Raw genomic sequence first — 21,002 nt, 5'->3', positions numbered from 1 at the left:
CTTTATCAAAGTTATTAGCTGCATGATCCTTATCCTCATCAAGCCTAACATTACCAACATCATCCATGACCAATTTCTTACTACATGATGACAAAGCTTTGTCCTTGATCCAACCCCCTTTCATATTATACTTAGGGGATAATGACAAAGCTACATCAACTTCATTGCCTACAATTCCAACTTGTTTTAGTGAAGTTGACATACCATTATGTAAAACAGGGGATGTATATTATATCTATGTGGCATATCAAAGGATTGGTTATTAGTTGCATGGGTTTCATGTTCCTCAATTTCTATATATATATATATATATATATATATATATATATATATATATATATATATATATATATATATAATACAGATTTAGGAGCCATAAAGTAAGTAAGCAAAATTTTCATACCATGTTCAATGTAAACCCTTATAATTTTATGCTCCTTCACATATTGGGAAAGATTACAAACATCATCATCATTTCCTAGGGTATGTAGTCCAAAATGCATGTCTCCCTTGGACAGTTGAAAAGGATAGTAGATAACCAGTGGAATTGAGTATCATGATCCTTTTATGACGATATCCATTTCATGAACATAAAACTCTTCTATATCCACCAAACAACATACACAACAATTCTATCAACATTAAAACTTTGTGAACTCACCCGCATGATGTAACTTGATGGTAAACATTGTATATGGTGTCCATAATAAAAACAAGAACAAAAACAAATTTTATATGGCTTCACATAAAAATACAACATAGTGAGCAAAAACCAAAATACATACCATATGTCACCCTTGCGTTGAATGATTTGTTTGACAATCTTACGTTCCACATTGGTATATACATTCACTGAGAAATTCGCCTGATCGAAGCTCACAACCTGGAAATAGGATTAGGGTTATTGATCCTTACTCAATGATGAAAAAAGTGAATCGAATAACAAATAATTAGGGACTATAAATGCGAAGGAGGCTTGATATCATCCGTATGACAGTAAAGGAATACATACTCTCATTTATTAAATAAATAAAGGGAATAAATGAGGGAATGATCAAAATACACTTGACAAGTCAAACCTATTAAGAGGGAAAACTTTTGGACCAAAGTTACCACAAAATAAAAATTTTAGACCTTAGGTTAGGCTAAATTTTTTTGTACCAAAAATTCAAAATTCAATGCTAACCAAGTTTTTTCTAAAAGTTATCAAAGTCTATCGACATTCATTGTAGGTGCCGCGTTACACGTGCCAAATACCTTCTTCGTCCACCTTGGTCGACAAGTAAGGTCTGCAAAACCCTAAAATCAGGAACAAACAACCGATCTCATATCACTGGGTAGCACAGCAGAGAACAAAAATGGGGTTGCAATGGATGATTTTGACTTATGTTGTTGCTGCGGAGGCAGTAATGGCCGTCTTGATAACTTTACCTTCTCCCAAGGCTGTGAAGTCTACTCTCGTCTCTCTAATTTCTCTCATTTTACAGCCCTCCATGTTCATCGTCCCCTTTGCTAGTTTTCAGCTTCTAGGTTTTCTTATTATCTCTTCTGCGCTCTTAATTAGATATTGATTCTTACTTTCGTAATCGATCTAATTTTTATGACTAATGATGTTCCAGATATCTACTGGAAGAACGAGCACAGGTTGATGTGTTCTGGTGAGGCTTGTACTGCTGCTGAGAGAGATCGATACGAGAAATCGGTAATTGTTCTTGTAAACCCTAACATGTGATCGTTCATTTGGGGTTTTTAACATCTATATAGAATTTATTGCATCTGGCGAACATATTTGGTTGGAATTAGCCAATCAGGTACTAATTTCAAGCTTTCGCTTTGCGATAGATCTTGAGAGTAGTGAGGACTTATGATTGTGATTTGTTCTTCGTTTATGAAAGTGATTCGTCTCTTCAAATGGTTGAATTTTCAAAGAACCTTCATCTTGATCTACTGAAGTCAGTAATCATGTCAATATTGTATAATGTTATGGCTTGTGGTGTTACACATAAAGCATTTTCATCTTGTTTTAAGCTATATGTGAAATCACCTCACTTGTATAACCAGTAATCATGCCATTGGTAAAAGTTCTTGTTTTATGAACATACTACACCTTTTCAGAAGCTTTTTAGTATAAAAACATACATTTAAGAATTCAAGTTGGGTGATTTTTCATTGAAATATATTCATCTTAATCATTTAGTCTATAGTATATTTGATTTGTGGTTTTCTCCAATTCAAACACTTTCACAAATGAAGTGTTTTCTAGATAAATGATGTTAAAAAATATTCGATTATTTTTGTATGTTTTCAAAGTGTTAAAATTGATCTAGAAAAGAAGGGCATTAAAATTGTGTATTGATGATATAAACTGTTGTTGCAGATATACAAGTCTCAGAGGAATATTATTCTGTGTTGTGCAGCTTGTCTTCTTTACTGGTAAGTGTTCAAAAATCTTATATTGATTTAGCCGTTTAACTATTTTCTGTAATAATTAAATAATTATATACTTCTTTTTTACTGTATAGCCCCTGAACTTTTTTTTTATTGATTTAGCCACTGAAGTATTATTTTTACCTATGTAACCACTAAACTATTATTTATTATTGATTTAGGAACCAACCTATATATATTTTCTTTTTTAGTCACTGATTTAGGAACTATAATTATACTAATCATAAAGAAAATAATAGTTCAGTGGTTAAATCGATAAAATGGTGAAAGAATACCGTGTTCTTTTGTATTTTATGCAACAAAATGCTTCTTTTGACAATATGTATATGAATGTGATGTGATGCAGGTGTGTCTATCGTGTTTGCAAGTACCACAAGGAGATTCAAACAATGGAGGAAGTTGAAAAGAGGTACAAAGAAGAGTAGCTTATAGCTTACCTATTCTTTTTCATCGAATGTTTATCTTCGTGTTTTCAATCCCTAGGATTTTATTGTACCTTAAAAATCATGAATTTCTGCATTATCGTGTAATAAGAAACACATATTACTATCTTACATTCTGCAATTTCCATCTTCTGGTTCTGGTTCTGGGACGTAGACGTAGATAGTAGTTTTAAAAAACTGGGACTGAGACGTATACAGTAATTTTAAAAAACTGGGACTGAGACTGAGACTGAGACTATCATTTTTACGAACGGTAGTCTCATTTTTACGAACGGGGACGGTGATGGGGACGGGGACGGGGACGTATAAAGTAATTTAAGAAAATTAGAACTGGGATTGGGACTGAGACTATCATTTTTACATTTTTACGAAGACATGGATGCTCTCTTTATACTCGTTGTATAAAGTAAGTATAAAAAATGTATAATGTTGTGATGTTGTGTGTAAGATTTAGTAGAAAAAAACAAGTGATAGTACCGATGATATGATCATTTTTACGAAGACATGGATGCTCTCTTTATACTCGTTGTATAAAGTAAGTATAAAAAATTTATAATGTTGTGATGTTGTGTGTAAGAGATAGTAGAAAAAAACAAGTGATAGTACCTATGATATGGATTTGACCCATGTCTTATCTATTATACATGTATATGACATTGACATTTAATGAGAAGGCATGGTATGTTTATATATTAGTTCCGTTTCATTACCATCCCATCATATCATGTTTCTCCAATTATTGTTCCTTTGAAAAGGATCCATGGACCATATACCAATCTATATTTTTTAATGGTGGACCATAACAAAATTGAAGCATGTAGGGTTTGATATTGAGTCACCTCCCTTTTGAAATGCTTCATACACAAAATGATCATCATTAGACCATCATAATAATGACCACATTCCTATCGGAAGATCAGAAATGACGTAACTTTTGAGCATTTGAGAAAATAACTATCATTTAGTGATGTCAAAAAGTCTCGTGGGATTCAGTTTCCGTTTGGGGGTATTTATTAAAAAAAAATGAGGGTGGAAACGGAGATAGGGTCAAGGTTAACATCCGTTTTAATTTTGGGGGCAGGGGTGGGGGTGGGCAATCCCGTCTCGAAACTTTTATGGGGTTCGTGTTAATAATTATACATATATTTACACATTAATTATATAAATATAATAAATAATAATATGATTTTGAGTTTTTAAAATTCAATAAAAAACATGTTTTTAAGTTGTTAGTATAATGTTTTTAAGATGTTATAATTTGTTTAATTTTAACATGTAGATTTAGCTATAAATAATTATTTGTTACTTAAAAAATAGTTTTTTTTAACCCAAATAACTTTTTTTAACCCAAAATCAATCGGGGGCTGGGTGGGGTGATAAGGGGGATTCGGAGGTGGGGGCGGAGATAGGAAGGCTGGACATTTTAGGGGTGGGGATAGGAACGGGGAATTGGGAAATTTCACGGACGGGGAATGCACTCTTTGTTCCATTGCACCCGTTGACATCCCTACTATCATTTCCCATGTTGGATTTAAATAAGTACATAAGATGTATTATTTTTTTTATTTTTATTTTTTTTAGAATTTGTAACAAATATTTTTCAAAAACTATTTATCGCATAGCCTTTTAAAATGTCTAATATCATTTTTTTTTCTTCAACAAAATATCACATCATATGTACCTGTAACTATTTTCGATTTGCTTATTTTTATTTATTTATTTATTTATTTGTTTAGATTTCAGTAAAAAAAAAAAAAAAATTCTCAAATTTTCTGAAATTTTCATTGGATATTTAGTATGTTCTTGAAATGTCGAAATGTTCTTGAAATGTTCTTTGTCCTAAACCTAAAATTTGAGTCAAAATATTTTTTTTAGAAAAATATGACATAAAGTTGGTATTAAATAGCCTTAAATGATCATATTTTGGATAACCTTAAATGATCATATTTCGGATATGGTGTTATTTTTTTCAAATGGTAAAAAGGTAGTTTATAACTTTATATAAAGATAAGCTCATTCATGAATGATTATATTAGTTAATATCCTATTTTTTAGTATATGCGACATGAGATTTTTGTTAATATATTGTTGACATGAGGAAGGGTGGGGTTGGGTTAATTTGCAATCACATTTGAATATTAAATTTTTTCGAATTAATGTTATTTATTATTATTATTTTTTGAATTACAGCTTGCTGTTTAGGTGTTATTTACAAAAACAATATTATTACAATGCATTAACTTTTTGAATTGAACCTGAATCGATACATTCATTTCATCCTTATTTACTTATTTGGCTTGTACAATACAATCCTATTAACCCTGATCCCAATGTCATATTCTCGCTTGTACAACTCAACAAGTAAGGTGTTATTTGTGAGTTTTCGTGGATGGAAAAAATATTTACCATTTTAGTGTTCTTTTAAAACTATTTACCATTTTAATGTTTTTCTTCTTTTTCTTTATTTTTTAGTTTTCTTTTCAGTTTTTTTTTTTTTTTTTTTTTTTTTTTTTTTTTTTTTTTTTTTTTAAATTTAAATATCTTATTTTTCTGTTTTTCTTTTTTATTCCACTTTTTATTGTTTTTCTTATTTTTCTTTACTTTTAGTTTCTTTTCAGTTTTTTTTTAAATTTAAATATCTTATTTATTTTTCTTTTTTATTCCACCTTTATATATATATATATATATATATATATATATATATATATATATATATATATATATATATATATATATATAAATGACAACTTTCATTTTAGTTTTTTTTTTATCCTTTTTTACTGTTTTTTAAATATATGTTTTTTTTATTTAATTTTTTCTGTTTTATTTAAATATCCGATTTTCTTATACAACCTTAATTTTAGCCTCAACATTAAAAAATCATCAAAAACCACCACTATAATCAAATTTTAAGATGCAAAAATTCCAACATTCACATACAATGTTTTTAAAGTGAAAAAAAAATATCAACATTGTTTCTTACAAAAAACATTGTAGGTGAATGTCACCACAAAAAAATCCAACATTGTTTATTACAAAAAGAAAAACATCACAATTAGTTTCATATTGAACCGGTAAAAAATCATTACCTGTAAAAAATATATATATTGTTTTTTAAATTACCTTGACATAGACGGACATCTATTAAGTGGATGACTCTCCAACCATTCTCGAGCACGTGGATTTAACGGGACATAATTGAAAACGATGTCCGTCTATACCAAGGTAATTTAAAAAAATAATATTTTTATGGTATTTGTTATAGTTATTCTCTTGTTATTATTATTTTTTTTACAAGTAATAATTTTTTACCGGTTCAAGATGAAGCTAATTGTGATGTTTTTCTTTTTGTAATAAACAATGTTGGGGTTTTTTTTTGTGATGTTTTTTTTTGTAAGGAACAATGTTGAGATTTTTTCACTTTAAAAAAATTGGAGTTTTTGACCATAATAGGGTGGGTGGAAAAAATATTTACCATTTTAGTGTTCTTTCAAAACTATTTACCATTTTAGTGATTTTCTCTTTTTTCTTTTATTTTTTAGTTTCCTTTTCAGTTTTTTTTTTTTTTAATTTAAATATCTTATTTTTCTTTTTTCCTTTTTTATTCCTCCTTTTTACTGTTTTTCTCATTTTCTTTACTTTTTAGTTTCTTTTCAGCTTTTTTTTTTAATTTAAATATCTTTTTTTTTTCTTTTTTATTCCACATTTTTATTATATATATATATATATATATATATATATATATATATATATATATATATATATATATATATATATATATATATATATATATATGACAACTTTCATTTTAGTTTTTTTATCCTTTTTTTACTGTTTTTTTAAATATATGTTTTCTTTATTTGTTTTTTTTCTGTATTATTTAAATATCTGATTTTCTTATACAACCTTTTTACTATCAAATTTTAGTCTCAACATTAAAAAATCATAAAAAACCACCACTATAATCAAATTTTAAGGTGCAAAAATTCCAACATTCACATACAATTTTTTTAAAGTGAAAAAAATCTCAACATTGTTCCTTACAAAAAAAAAACATCACAAAAAAAAACCCCAACATTGTTTATTACAAAAAGAAAAACATCACAATTAGCTTCATCTTGAACCGGTAAAAAATTATTACTTGTAAAAAAAATAATAATAACAAGAGAATAACTATAACAAATACCATAAAAATATTATTTTTTTAAATTACCTTGGTATAGACGGACATCGTTTTCGATTATGTCCCGTTAAATCCACGTGCTCGAGAATGGTTGGAGAGTCATCCACTTAATAGATGTCCGTCTATGTCAAGGTAATTTAAAAAACAATATATATATTTTTTACAGGTAATGATTTTTTACCGGTTCAATATGAAACTAATTGTGATGTTTTTCTTTTTGTAATAAACAATGTTGGATTTTTTTGTGGTGACATTCACCTACAATGGTTTTTGTAACAACAATGTTGAGATTTTTTTTCACTTTAAAAACATTGTATGTGAATGTTGGAATTTTTGCACCTTAAAATTTGATTATAGTGGTGGTTTTTGATGATTTTTTAATGTTGAGGCTAAAATTTGATGGTAAAAAGGTTGTATAAGAAAATCGGATATTTAAATAAAACAGAAAAAATTAAATAAAAAAAACATATATTTAAAAAACAGTAAAAAAGGATAAAAAAAAACTAAAATGAAAGTTGTCATTTTTATATATATATATATATATATATATATATATATATATATATATATATATATATATATATATATATATATATATAAAGGTGGAATAAAAAAGAAAAATAAATAAGATATTTAAATTTAAAAAAAAAACTGAAAAGAAACTAAAAGTAAAGAAAAATGAGAAAAACAATAAAAAGTGGAATAAAAAAGAAAAACAGAAAAATAAGATATTTAAATTTAAAAAAAAAAAACTGAAAAGGAAACTAAAAAATAAAGAAAAAGAAGAAAAACACTAAAATGGTAAATAGTTTTAAAAGAACACTAAAATGGTAAATATTTTTTCCATCCACCCTATTATGGTCGAAAACTCAAAAAAATTGTATGTGAATGTTGGAATTTTTGCACCTTAAAATTTGATTATAGTGGTGGTTTTTTATGATTTTTTAATGTTGAGGCTAAAATTTGATAGTAAAAAGGTTGTATAAGAAAATCAGATATTTAAATAATACAAAAAAAAACAAATAAAGAAAACATATATTTAAAAAAACAGTAAAAAAAGGATAAAAAAACTAAAATGAAAGTTGTCATATATATATATATATATATATATATATATATATATATATATATATATATATATATATATATAATAAAAATGTGGAATAAAAAAGAAAAAAAAAGATATTTAAATTAAAAAAAAAAAGCTGAAAAGAAACTAAAAAGTAAAGAAAATGAGAAAAACAATAAAAAGGAGGAATAAAAAAGGAAAAAAGAAAAATAAGATATTTAAATTAAAAAAAAAAAAACTGAAAAGGAAACTAAAAAATAAAAGAAAAAGGAGAAAATCACTAAAATGGTAAATAGTTTTGAAAGAACATTAAAATGGTAGATATTTTTTCCACCCACCCTATTATGATCAAAAACTCGTTATTTGTTTTTTTAAGCAAAATTCTATAAAATCTGTGGACAACCTCTGCAACCCTCTACAATAGAAGAAATAGACCAAACGGCTGCAGATTGTAATAAGAAGAATGTTTGTTTTTTTAACATCTGCATGCTGCTGCAGATATTAAAAAATTAAAATAAACTTATTTTATAAACCGAAAATAGTTTTTTAATACTAAAAATTTAACACTTTATGACATTTCGGCAAGAATTTATGACATTCAGCAAAAAATAATGATATTTTAACAAAAAATAAAAATATTTTAACATAAAATAATGATATTTCACCAACAAATTATTATTATTCAATATAAAAAAAGGGAAAAAAATTTCAACATGAATAAACAAAAAAGAAAAAACGAAAAAAAAAAAGTGAAATAAGATTTCAGCAATATATAATCAATATTTTAGCAAGAAAAAAAGAAGAAGAAGAGGTTGGAAGAGGTAGGAAGAGACAAAACAAGTGTTGCGCCGAGAAGAACACGCACAAATATTTTTTAATCCGAAGACTTCTGAAAAACAAATAACTGCGAGATGAAAAGTGTTGCACATGTGCTGCGCCGCTCAGCAATAAGAGGTTTGAAAATGTTTTTTTTTCAAAAAACAAACAGTACCTAAGTGAGGATGTGAATGTGAAGATATACATATGTGATTTAATCGCACCTGAAAGGATTTCATGGACCCATAAAACCCGACACAAAGTTTTCGGAATTGTTTAAACTCAATAGTGAGCTCCGATCTTTTTTTTGTTCTAAGTTTTTTTGAAATAAAGAAGTATTTTTTTTTATTTATGATCATTGTGAACACTTGACCTCCCTGACATGCTTCACTCGCTTCAACTCCTTGACTTGCTTCACCTCCTACACCACCTCAATCTTATTTCCGGCTTCTCACACCTCGTCATGTTATTGTTGTTCAAAATGATCCTCATCATCTTGTTGTTGAGATTGATCCTCATTTTTATGTTGTTGTTCAAAATGATCTTCACCACCCTCACCTGTAACGTTGCAAAAATAGTAGTAAAATTTTCAAATTTTCAAACACCAAAAAAAAAAAAAAAAAAAAAAAAAAAAAAAAAAAAAAAAACTGTTACAAGCCAATCATAGTATAAAGAATCTCAACATCAAAGTAAAACCAAATAACAATGCAGAATAAAATCAAGGGGATGTTGCGGGATCAAGTCGTGCTCTTCCTTTTGAAAATAGAAGTACCTAAAAATATTTAAACCACAAATTGTTAACACAAAGCTTAGTGAGTTCCCCAAAATACCACATACCATACAATAGGCCCAACCCAACACATCAATGGGCCCAGCTCAACATATCGGTGAGCCTAACTCAACAATACAATGGGCCCAACCCAACATATCAATGGGCCCGACCTAACATATCAATAGGCCTAACCCAACATATTAATCGGCCCAACCCAACATATCAATGCATGAGTCACAAAGATAGCTAGCATCCTATACAATATAGTGAGAAGACTCACCTGACTCATGAAATTAGCTAAACCACATTTTAATGCCATGTAACTGGTGCTACAACACACCTAACAAAACATACAAGGTCCAACCTTAGCTTATACCCTAAATCCAACAATTTAACTAAAAGTCAACCATGCTAAAAAATCAATGGTCAAAGTCAAATTCAACTACCAACAATAGCAACAGTTGACTCTTACGTTGTTACCAACCCGTGGTCACGTTGTGAGAACACACTCAGCCTGATTCCAACTCGATCTAACTCCAATTCAGCCAACTCGGTCACAGACAACTCACTCAGCGAACACCACGACGTAAACCCTCCTTGTTTATGTAATGAACACAACATGACAATATAGACAAAGGATCCACCATTGTCACGTCGTGACATTCTCTATGTCACGTCACAATTACCGTATGAGGCAACACCTTAGTAGTTTGAGTCCTTAATCCATTAAGTCTTCAACTCTAACTTTCAAGAAAGCTTTAAGGGATTCCATAGGTTCATAAAAATGACAACTTTATGGACATGCATGTTCTACACCCATACTAGGTTAAAATCCAAGAAAATGACCTAAAACACATGTAAGGTTCACAAATCACATCCAATTCTTAGATCTATAAGATATGATGCTCTAGGGACTCAGGAGGACCATAAAGTTGCCAACTTTATTCCATCCATTCGCTCAAATCAAAACCATGAATAAAAAAGGATTAGAAAAACTTAGATTTACGAGAATAAAACATAAAGGTAGAAGATTGAATCCTTACAAATGGTCCAGAAGGTGATATCAAAGATGAGAAGGTGTTGCTTGCTTGATCCTTGCACTAGTTCTCCTTGTACTTCCTTTAAAGAGTACTAAAACCACCAAAATAAGCCAAAACCATCAAAAGGAATTAGGTTTAGGGTTTTTTGAGGTTTGAGAGTGATGGAGGCTAGAAATTGAATCCTAAATCCGAGTTTAGGGTTTCTTAAACACGAAGGAAACCCTAAAAGATAATGGGCTTGGGCTGCAATCCTTGTCACGTCGTGACCACCTACATGTCATGTCGTGATTATCCCCCATAAACACGATCTTCATTTGGTTGGTCACGTCGTGACACATGATTTTTCCCAAAATCATGCCTTTGAATCGTTCATGCCCTACTCTCAACCATTCCAACCTTTATAGTCATTGACCTAGCTACACAATATTAGTTAATTAAATAAACATATAACACTAACATTAATAAAAATTTACCTACCTCTCTACTTTACTAACAACCAGGGATGAGTTTTTTAACTTAAAAATTGAACCGAAACGGAACCAAAAGCGGTGGAACCGAATAGTGTTATTCGGTATGATTTTCGATTCTTAGTTTTAAGGCTTATTCGGTTTTTGGTTTCGGTCTGGTTCTGGTTCCGAACACCTTCTAAGATAAATATTTTTTAATAGAATCAATTCGGAGTGGAACCGGTTGGAACCGAATATTGGTATTCGATCTTGTTGTTGGTTCTTAGTTTGAGGCTTATTTGATTTTTGATTTATTCAATTTTGGTCTAGTTCGGACTAAATAACATCCCTACTAACAACTCTCTCTCTCTCTCTCTCTCTATCTCTCTCTTTCTCTTGATTGCTATCTTAGAGGGACTTCCCAAAGTCCAAGCTCTTTTGTTATTTCCTCCCCCTTACAAATGCCACATTTAGGGTTCTTTCCAACCTTGGATTTTTGGACTCTAAGAATGCTCTTTGTCCGATTACTCCTATTGTTTATGCATCCAAATTTTTTTTTTGTTGTTGCAACCCACTTTCTTTTTGTTACGACCCATTAACTTTTTAATTTACCTTTCAGATGTGCCATTTTATGATGTGGGAATTAGTCAGTTAAATAACTATCATATGTTTACATTTTGTTTTCTTTCCAACCTTTCACGTAATTAACTTGCTAATTCCCACACCAGGTCATATAATTACACATTTGAAATGTAAATTGAAACGTTAATGGTAAATGAGCGAAAAAAATACATAATTGGTCCATGCGTGATAACAACGAAACTTGATTGTGCTACAATGCCAATTTTTCTTAGCAAAAATTCCAAAATATAAAAGGAGCAACCTAGTTATGACGTACGAAACACAACATGGAAAATAAGTCACTAGGTGAAGGTTTTTGATGTATTTATTAGATTTTTTTATATTTAGAATAACTTCATGCATATAAGAAATATTTAATAATCTAGATAGGAAAAATAACAGTAGAAAATTATAAGTATATGATTAATGATAGTTGATTTACGATATATTATTATTTAGTGCATATTTTCTTTTACTGTCATACTAATCACTTAATATTTATCAACCACTTATTTATCTATTCTCTACTTTCTATCCTTTCATTTTATTAACATTTCATTACTCACTTAATGTGTCACACCCCGAACCGGAGAAACGGCGAAAACGTCCGGAGGTTGGGTGATTTTGTCTTCTAATATCATCACAGTGTATATAATTAAAACGAGACATCATCATCACACATACAATATTACAACAGTACTGAGTTTACATCATTGTACTTGTTTATAAAAGTTACATCCCAAAAATATAAAGTGTATGATAGCAACAAATTGCAACAAAAATCCACATGTTCTTGATGTCCACTTGCTTAACGATTTCCTGAGAATACAAGTTATTTTGAAAACGTCAACATATATAACATTGGTGAGTTCATAAGCATGTTTGAATGAAAGGTTTTGTATCATTTAGTAAACACTAGAAAATCCGATATTTTATGTACAATGGTTTGAAAGTTTTGTATCAAATCTTGTGTAAAGCATGTGTGTTTTCTGTTTTGAACGTGTATAAAAAGAGTGTTCCAGAAAATCCTATATTTTCTGTTGTAAGTAGAAGGTATCGTATAATTGTATGTTTTCCCAGGAAATTCTGATATTTTCTATTTATAAAAGTGTTGTGGTTTTAAAACCCTAAGACCGGATACCAATGTATGTATGTATTTTTTCGTATGATCAAAACTGTATATGTATTTTGTAAATTTTACAGTGGAGTTAATCTCTATGTGAGTCGTTATAACCATACTTGATAATGACTGCTTCGCCTGTCATGACATTTTTAGGTGCCGACTTGTTTAAGGTAAGGTTTGTCACCCTAGACTGGCCTAGTGTAATTGTAGCGAACAACTCAGGTGTAGGGGAGTCAACCCCGTATAGATCTATACACAAACTCTCGCTCTCCCTCAAGAAGACTTTGGTTATAACTAAAGGCTTAAGGTTGTACACTAGATAGGTACGGATGAATGAAATGTCTCACAAGAGCCTTAACTGAATTTACGCGAACATTGTATTACACTATGTAACGCAATAAATAATGTTTCAGAGTATGTTTAAGTTTACTAGGCACAACAAGCATGTAAATGGACCACAAAGGCCCAATAAACATGTAATGTATATTCCAGGCCCAGTAAGCATGTAAATGGACCACAAAGGCCTAATAAACATGTAATGTATATTCTAGGCCCAATAAGAATGTAAATGGACCACAAATACCCAATAAACATGTAATGTATATTCCAGGCCCAATTAAAAGTGTAATTGACGTACTTAGTCCGTTTATTATTACGTTGGTTATTTAAATTCAATTATTTACCAAAATGACATAAAATACCCACTTTTTTTAATAATGACATTTTTGGTCCATAAAACCGAAAATTTACAATTAGGGCACATTTTTGGTATAAATGACACTTTAGGTCCTTTAAGACCAAAAGTTTACATTTAAGGGCTTATTTTAAATAAAATATCATTTTAGCCCACTTTTTGTTAGAATTACATTTTCAGCCCTTTTTGATGAAAATTTTACCTTTACAGCCCAAATGTATAGAAACTTAACCTTCCCAAGATTAATAAAATTTACATTTTCAGCCCATATAACCAAAAATTTACATTTTTGGATCAAATTTGTTTAAAATGAAAATTTAACCCAAAAAGTCGAAAGTTTACAAATTAAGCCCATGAAACTGTGAAGGCCCAATGATAAGCCCATTTTGTGAAAATTAACACTTTTGGCCCTTTTAAAACCATAAATATCTTTAAGACTCATTTTTATATAAAGATGACTCTTTTGGTCCTTGAAAAACCGTGAATGCCCTAAAGGCTTCACCTTTTTTTTTTATTTGTCAAAAATGGCCCCTTAAATGATTTTTAAATAGTTTCAAACATCCATAACATGTTTAATCTCTTTCATTATCATGACAAGTTGCATAAAGTGTTTTGATTTACAAACATCACCAAAATTTTGTAGATCTTTCGACATTTATGAAGATTTAACACTTAGTCTCAACATATAACATGGAAAAACACACATAAACATGCACAAACACATAGATCTAACATAAAGCAACATGTATCCTCCCCCAAAACATAGTAAAAACCAAAAATAAGGGGTATCAACTCACTTTGGGGTGTTGGATTCGGTTTTCGTGAAGAGTTTGAAGGATTTTTTGGCCTAGCTTACTCCTTGATGAGATCTTTGAATTCTAGGAGATTCCAAGAGCATGAATCACGGTTTGGAGTGCTAATGAGTGAAAGATTTGTCTTATGATGAAGTTAAACACTTGAATAGAGAGTATCCTACCAAAATGATGAACCTTGATGAAATATTCTTGAACACACGCACAAGCACACACGAAAGTTTGGAAGAAAAGTGAGAATTCTTTAGGATTTAGAGAGGTGTCTTAGTGTGTTTGGAAGTTTGAATGGAGAGTGGATATTTTTCTCCTTTGGCCGAGAATAAAAAGAAGAAGAACGGAATGGTTATTACGGTACTTAACCTTGGAAACATGTGAGGTAATTGCATGGATTACTTATGAATAAAGATTAAGTGTTAAGTCTTGGATCTTATGAATTTCTCTCTTTTTTTTACATACATATGTATGGGTCAAGAATTGGATAGGGAATGGTGAGAATTTTTGGATGTTTGGGCTAGTATTGAATATACCCGAAATTGTACAATAAGGAAGTTTTTGGCCCATTGGGCCCACATTGGTATTTACGGCCCAATATAATAAAAGGAAATGGGTTTTGGGCCCATTATGATCAAAAGAGATGGTTTTCAGCCCAACAAGGCCCATGAAAACCAAATAAGACATTTTAAGCCCAATATGCTATAATTTCATGAATATGGGTCCATTTAGGGCCCAAATGAGGATTCTTAGCCCAAAATAACCAAGTTGTGGGTTTATTGGCCCATTAGGCCCAATAAATGATTCCCGGCCCAATAAATGTTTGAACCGGGAAATTAGGGTTACAGCCCCAAGTAGAGTGTATGAAATGTATAGAATTAGGTTTTGGGCTTCACGAGTGAGTTTTTGATTTGAATAGTTGTTTTTGAATGAGTAATATATATAACCTTAAACTTGAAGTTACAAGATACATCAAGAATTGATTACATACATACATAATTTCCTAGCCAAAATGTTAGTTGTGACATAATGATATATTGTGTATTTATAAATTTATTATTTTTACAAATTAATATAGTTTATTAAATATGTAAATTAAAATTATAACATTTTATTTGATTTGATTTTTACTCTTTTAGCTATATAAATGATGTAATAACATGAATGTGAAGTATGATATTGATATTGCTATGAACTAGATCTTAAATTAAAATAAAAAACAATAGTAAAAAGCTTAATTATATTGATTAAAAACTCAATATAACACCAAGATAATAAAAATAACCCCAATGCTTGCTAGAATTTCTAGAGTCTAAATCTCTTCTAAAGGTTCCATCCTACATTCTTATAAGCACTTTATTGCAACAACTAATCAATTGCAACAACTAATCGGTGTGAATACCCTAAATATCCTCCATTAAAACTATGCTCTTTATTTTTACTGATTTCCCATTTACCTCTATCTAAATCACTTGAATAACAGTGGAGCCTAGAGGTATAACAAATGAATGACTTTTTTGTTTGGTATAACAAATGAATGACTTTTTTAAACAAAAAAAACTATAGAAGAAGATTTTATGAAACGTTTCAAACAAATGAGGATACATGTCTAATATTAAAAAACTTTCAAAAATAAAATGATGTATTAAAAAATGTTGTAAAAATAGTTTTCTTTATTGATTTAAAAATAATAGATTTTAAGAATAATTACCTATGTTTATCAGCAATCAACAACAAACAAATATTTTATTAAAATATTATTTTCTTATTTTTAAACCTTTTTTTACCATTTAATAACAACACACCCACATAAATATGGATAAATTAATTATTAAATATATGATATTATTATTATTTTTCTTTAAAATATTATTTTCTTATTTTTAAACCTTTTTTTTACCATTTAATAACAACACACCCACATAAATGTGGATAAATTAATTATTAAATATAAAATATTATTATTATTTTTCTTTAAAATATTATTTTCTTATTTTTAAACCTTTTTTTACCATTTAATAACAACACACCCACATAAATATGGATAAATTAATTATTAAATATATGATATTATTATTATTTTTCTTTTAATTAATTAGTAGCACCATTTTTGTTTTTAATTAACTTTCTTTACAATTGGTTGCTACCAAAGGCTTGTCAGCCAAATGGGTTGCCACTTTTGATAGTTTTATCTTTTTTTCCTTTTTGGGCTTTTCTCTTGCAATTGGTCCCCATATGCCTATATACCCCTTGATAAATATTAACATGTTATTTAAGAATATACTATTTACTATCTAGCATATCATTATTGACGATGCATTTTAGCCACAAGAAATTTCTCACAAAGAAAAACATCACAGAATTGCCCTCAAGATATTCGCATCAAACAAATCAATGTCAAGGATATTTTCGTCCTTTCACATCTCAATCGTACGATCAAGTTTTCCTTCCAAAGCTTTCAAATACTTGCACATTTCTCACCCACACACACACACTCCGATACTACACGCACTTGCTCCAAGCCTACAATGGCGTTGCAAATTCATCAAATCTGCCGGCCAATTCCATCGACATCGTCGTCGATTAGCTCATTGCCGTCATGTTTCGCAAAACAATCCATCGTCGCCGGAGACATTCATCAGTTTACGTCTCTGATGATTGCAAATAAGAAAAACGGAAACAGGAAAGGATTGAGCTCGTCGTTGACGGTGAGATCGAGTTTGGAAACCGCCGGTCCCACGGTGGTTGTCGGCCAGGTGACGGAGGTTAGTCAAGACACGTTTTGGCCTCTGGTCAATGCCGCCGGTGATAAGATGGTCGTTCTCGATATGTACACTCAATGGTTAGTAAATCAGCTTAAACTCAAATTCAAATTCGTACTCTTTCTTTCCTAAAATTGAATTACTGTTCTTATCATCTTATCCTCTAGATCCAGTAAAGTAAACTTCAAAAAATTAAGGTCTCGTACTCTCGTTCTCATTATTATCAACCACTGATTCAATTTTGATATCTCGAAATTATGCAAAATTTGTTGTTTAAATTCATTCATTCAACATCACTCTTTTGTATTTATACAATTGAATCGTGTAACATAGTGATTTTTTCTACTCGATTGCTTGCGAAATTAAGGTGTTTTGTGGATTTAATTCTTCGTGAAACTTAAACAGGTGTGGTCCTTGCAAGGTGATTGCTCCAAAATACAAACAATTAGCTGAGAAGTACCTTGATGTGGTCTTCCTAAAGCTTGACTGCAATCAAGATAACAGGGTCAGTTTTTAACTGATCCAAAATAAGCTTTTTGATGCTCATCATTTATCATACCAAAATGCATACATTGTGCTTGTAAATTTACAAGCAATGTGAAAAAGCTTTGAAACACAGTAGCTTTTTTGACATGGTGAACATGTAAATATTTTATGTTATATGTAAATATAATGTATAATTTTAACCCTATGAAATACTATATAATAATAATGATAGTTAACAAACAATATATTTAAAAAAATAAAAAATTTAAAAGATAATAAAAGCTTATTCAAAACTCAAACAAGTTAAAACACAAATACTATCATTTAGTTATTTAGAAAAACAAAATTTTACTTAAATTAAAATATTGATTTATTTTTTCAAAAAAATTCGCGTCATTAAAAAGCTACATCAGCCTAAGGTTATGTTTGGCGCACCACAGCTACTTGTTAAGCTAACTTATTTTTTGAGTTTTCTAAAATTGTCATGTTTGACAAACCAAAAAGTAGCTGATAAACTAACTTTTTAAAAAGCTACTTTGAGTAGCTTTCCAGGAGTTTTTTTTTAAAATTTTCCAGATATACCCTTAATTATTTATAAAAACCTTTTCTTCTAAATGTCCTTTTACGCCATTTTATACCTTTCAGCTAGTTTTTACCAAACGTTATTTTTTATCACCTAGCTTATAAGCTAGCAACTAGATTATTAGCTAGCAACTAGCTTTTCAGTTATCAGCTAGCTTTTCAACTAACTTAAACAAAAATCAAAGGAATAACATACCATTCCTTCGGGAATGATTTTTTTTTTTTTTTTTTTTAAGGATTTTGAAAATCTATCAATACTGTTTTAAAAAATGATAAACTAAAGGATATAAACCAAGACCCATCACACATATACTGAATATTGTGAATATCGATTGATGAATAACAGGCATTGGCAAAAGAGTTAGGAATAAAAGTGGTTCCTACTTTCAAGATTCTCAAAGATAATAAGGTTGTAAAAGAGGTTACAGGGGCTAAGATTGATAAATTAGTTGGTGCAATCGAGGAGGTTAGATCAAGTTGATATATACATGATTATGGTACATTTGTGTATAATGTTTAAGAAATGAGGGTGTTATTCCACTTTAATCTATGTAAGTTTTAATTTGATAGGATAATATTTAATCTAGTATGTTATATATTAATGCTTTTCTACATAATACAAAGCATGGTTGTTGATCTTGATCTTACGTGAATTATCAATCTTAGCCCGAGTCTCAAAAATTGACAACATTTAAGATCTTAAGATTTTAAGATCCTACAAGTGAAACACTATTTAGGGGGTGTTTGGCTTAACTTTTTAAAGCACAAAAGTTATTTTTGGAAAAGTTATAAAAAGTCAGGATTTTCTGACTTTTCCAAAAAGTTTCCTTGTATAAAAACTCCAAAAGTAACTTTTTAAAACTAATTTTGTCAAACATCTTTTGTTTTTTTTTCTTTTTCAAAAAGGACTTTTGGCTGTGAAAAACTAAGCTAAACACCCCTCCTAAATCACATTATGATCCCGATCTCACCTCTGTACTTTATTATAAGTTGAGTCTCAAAAATTCGTCTGTTCAACTTGTAATCGAACATCGCAAGTTGCAAGAAGACATATATAGTTGAATTATCAATCTTAGCCCGAGTCTCAAAAATTGACAACATTTAAGATCTTAAGATTTTAAGACCCTACAAGTGAAACACTATCTAGGGGGTGTTTGGCTTAACTTTTTAAAGCCCAAAAATCATTTTTGGAAAAGTTACAAAAAGTCAGGATTTTCTAACTTTTCCAAAAAGTTTCTTTGTATAAAAACTCCAAAAGTAATTTTTTAAAACTAATTTTGTCAAACATCTTTTACTTTTTTTCTTTTTCAAAAAAAACTTTTGGCTGTTAAAAGCTACGCTAAACACCCCCTCTAAATCACATTATGATCCCGATCTCACCTCTATACTTTATTATATAGTTGAGTCTCAAAATTTCGTTTGTTCAACTTGTAATCGAACATCGCAAGTTGCAAGAAGACATTTTAAGCATCACTATTTCATCAATTCATTTCGAATTAGACATAATGCACTCATAATAATCCCTTTGTGATCTTATGTCGTTATATATGATCAAATTGATTTTTTTTTCTAGGTAAGATGTTTTATTCTTAATTTTTACGGTTTGAAGCAACAAAAATCATGATTCATGCTCGAAAAGTTAAAGTTGATTCCATTATCAGCATCTTAATCAACATCAAGTTAAATTTGATTTCACTATCTGCATCTTAATCTTGATCTTGACAAACTTGATACAAAGAATTGATTTTAAAAAAAAAGAGACTAGTATAACTTGTTTGAAGCGAACACTTTGAAGTATGTTCTTGTACATACGAAACAATACATTCATACGCTAAGTAAGAGAGGATAATCACATCTCATAGACGGTTTTATCAAATATATATATATATATATATATATATATATATATATATACCTTAAAAAGCATTTACTAGATTTTGCTGAATTTTAAGAGGTACAAGCTTTTAAGCATCACATACAATAATTTTATGCATCGGAGAATAATAAATCTTATCTGATCAAAGACAGATTTTGAATAGGTCTTCTAAGCTTATCTTCAAATTGAATGGGTTAAATATGAAAAAGTCAAATAAGATGATGATGATAAGATTTTGAATGGGTCAAAGTGTGCATCATATCCAATTGAATCGGTAAATACTAAATCTTATCCGGTTAACATTTATGAAAAAGTCAAATAAGATGATGATGATAAGATTTTGAATGGGTCAAAGTTTGAACAAGTGTTCATCATATCCAATTGAATCGGTAAATACTAAATCTTATCCGATCAACATTTATGAAAAAAGTCAAATAAGATGATGACGATAAGATTTTCAATGGGTCATAGTTTGACCAAGTGTTCCACATATCCAATTGAATCGGTAAATACTAAATTTTATCCGGTCAACATTTATGAAAAAGTTAAATAAGATGATGATGATAAGATTTTGAATGGGTCAAACTTTGACCAAGTGTTCCTCATATCCAATTGAATCGCTAAATACTGAATCTGTTAATAATAATGAAAAAATCAAATAAGATGATGATAATATTTTGAATGGGTCAAAGTTTGACCAACTGTTCTTCATATCCATTTGAATCGGTCTAATACGATCCACGTTATAAAGCATTTCATATAAACTGGAAGAGGCGCATTGATGTAGCATTCGTCTATCATGAATGCCTTGTCATTGACCGCAAAACCTTGGTTCTCT

At 29.6% G+C, this 21,002-nt stretch overlaps 2 protein-coding genes across 2 annotated transcripts; both read left to right on the top strand.

Moving 5' to 3' along the window:
• Positions 1–1,219: 1,219 nt before the first annotated feature.
• LOC145030829 (uncharacterized) lies at positions 1,220–3,002 on the top strand. Its single transcript, XM_078979252.1, has 4 exons — positions 1,220–1,530; positions 1,620–1,702; positions 2,378–2,433; positions 2,795–3,002. Exons 1-4 carry the CDS (start codon positions 1,359–1,361, stop codon positions 2,871–2,873), a joined length of 390 nt encoding a protein of 129 aa, XP_078835378.1. The 5' UTR covers positions 1,220–1,358; the 3' UTR covers positions 2,874–3,002.
• Positions 3,003–16,930: 13,928 nt separating this feature from the next.
• On the top strand, positions 16,931–18,930 carry LOC145030828 (thioredoxin F-type, chloroplastic-like). The gene is made up of 3 exons (XM_078979251.1): positions 16,931–17,300; positions 17,626–17,725; positions 18,635–18,930. The coding sequence occupies exons 1-3, from the start codon at positions 16,987–16,989 to the stop codon at positions 18,767–18,769; spliced, it is 549 nt and encodes a 182-aa protein (XP_078835377.1). The 5' UTR covers positions 16,931–16,986; the 3' UTR covers positions 18,770–18,930.
• The last annotated feature ends 2,072 nt before the right edge of the window (positions 18,931–21,002 follow it).

The sequence above is a fragment of the Lactuca saligna genome, chromosome 2 (assembly GCF_052625555.1).
Source record: "Lactuca saligna cultivar CGN05327 chromosome 2, ASM5262555v1, whole genome shotgun sequence".
Lineage (NCBI taxonomy): Eukaryota > Viridiplantae > Streptophyta > Magnoliopsida > Asterales > Asteraceae > Lactuca > Lactuca saligna.
Note: the sequence above shows the minus strand (reverse complement) of the source record. Positions and strands in the feature narration are given on the sequence as shown.

Coding starts and splice junctions, on each gene's coding strand:
- LOC145030829 (XM_078979252.1), top strand. CDS start 1,359: ATGGGGTTGCAATGGATGATTTTGACTTATGTTGTTGCTGCGGAGGCA. Junction 1,703..2,377: donor GAGATCGATACGAGAAATCG/GTAATTGTTCTT, acceptor CTGTTGTTGCAG/ATATACAAGTCTCAGAGGAA. Junction 2,434..2,794: donor GCAGCTTGTCTTCTTTACTG/GTAAGTGTTCAA, acceptor GATGTGATGCAG/GTGTGTCTATCGTGTTTGCA.
- LOC145030828 (XM_078979251.1), top strand. CDS start 16,987: ATGGCGTTGCAAATTCATCAAATCTGCCGGCCAATTCCATCGACATCG. Junction 17,301..17,625: donor CTCGATATGTACACTCAATG/GTTAGTAAATCA, acceptor AAACTTAAACAG/GTGTGGTCCTTGCAAGGTGA. Junction 17,726..18,634: donor ACTGCAATCAAGATAACAGG/GTCAGTTTTTAA, acceptor GATGAATAACAG/GCATTGGCAAAAGAGTTAGG.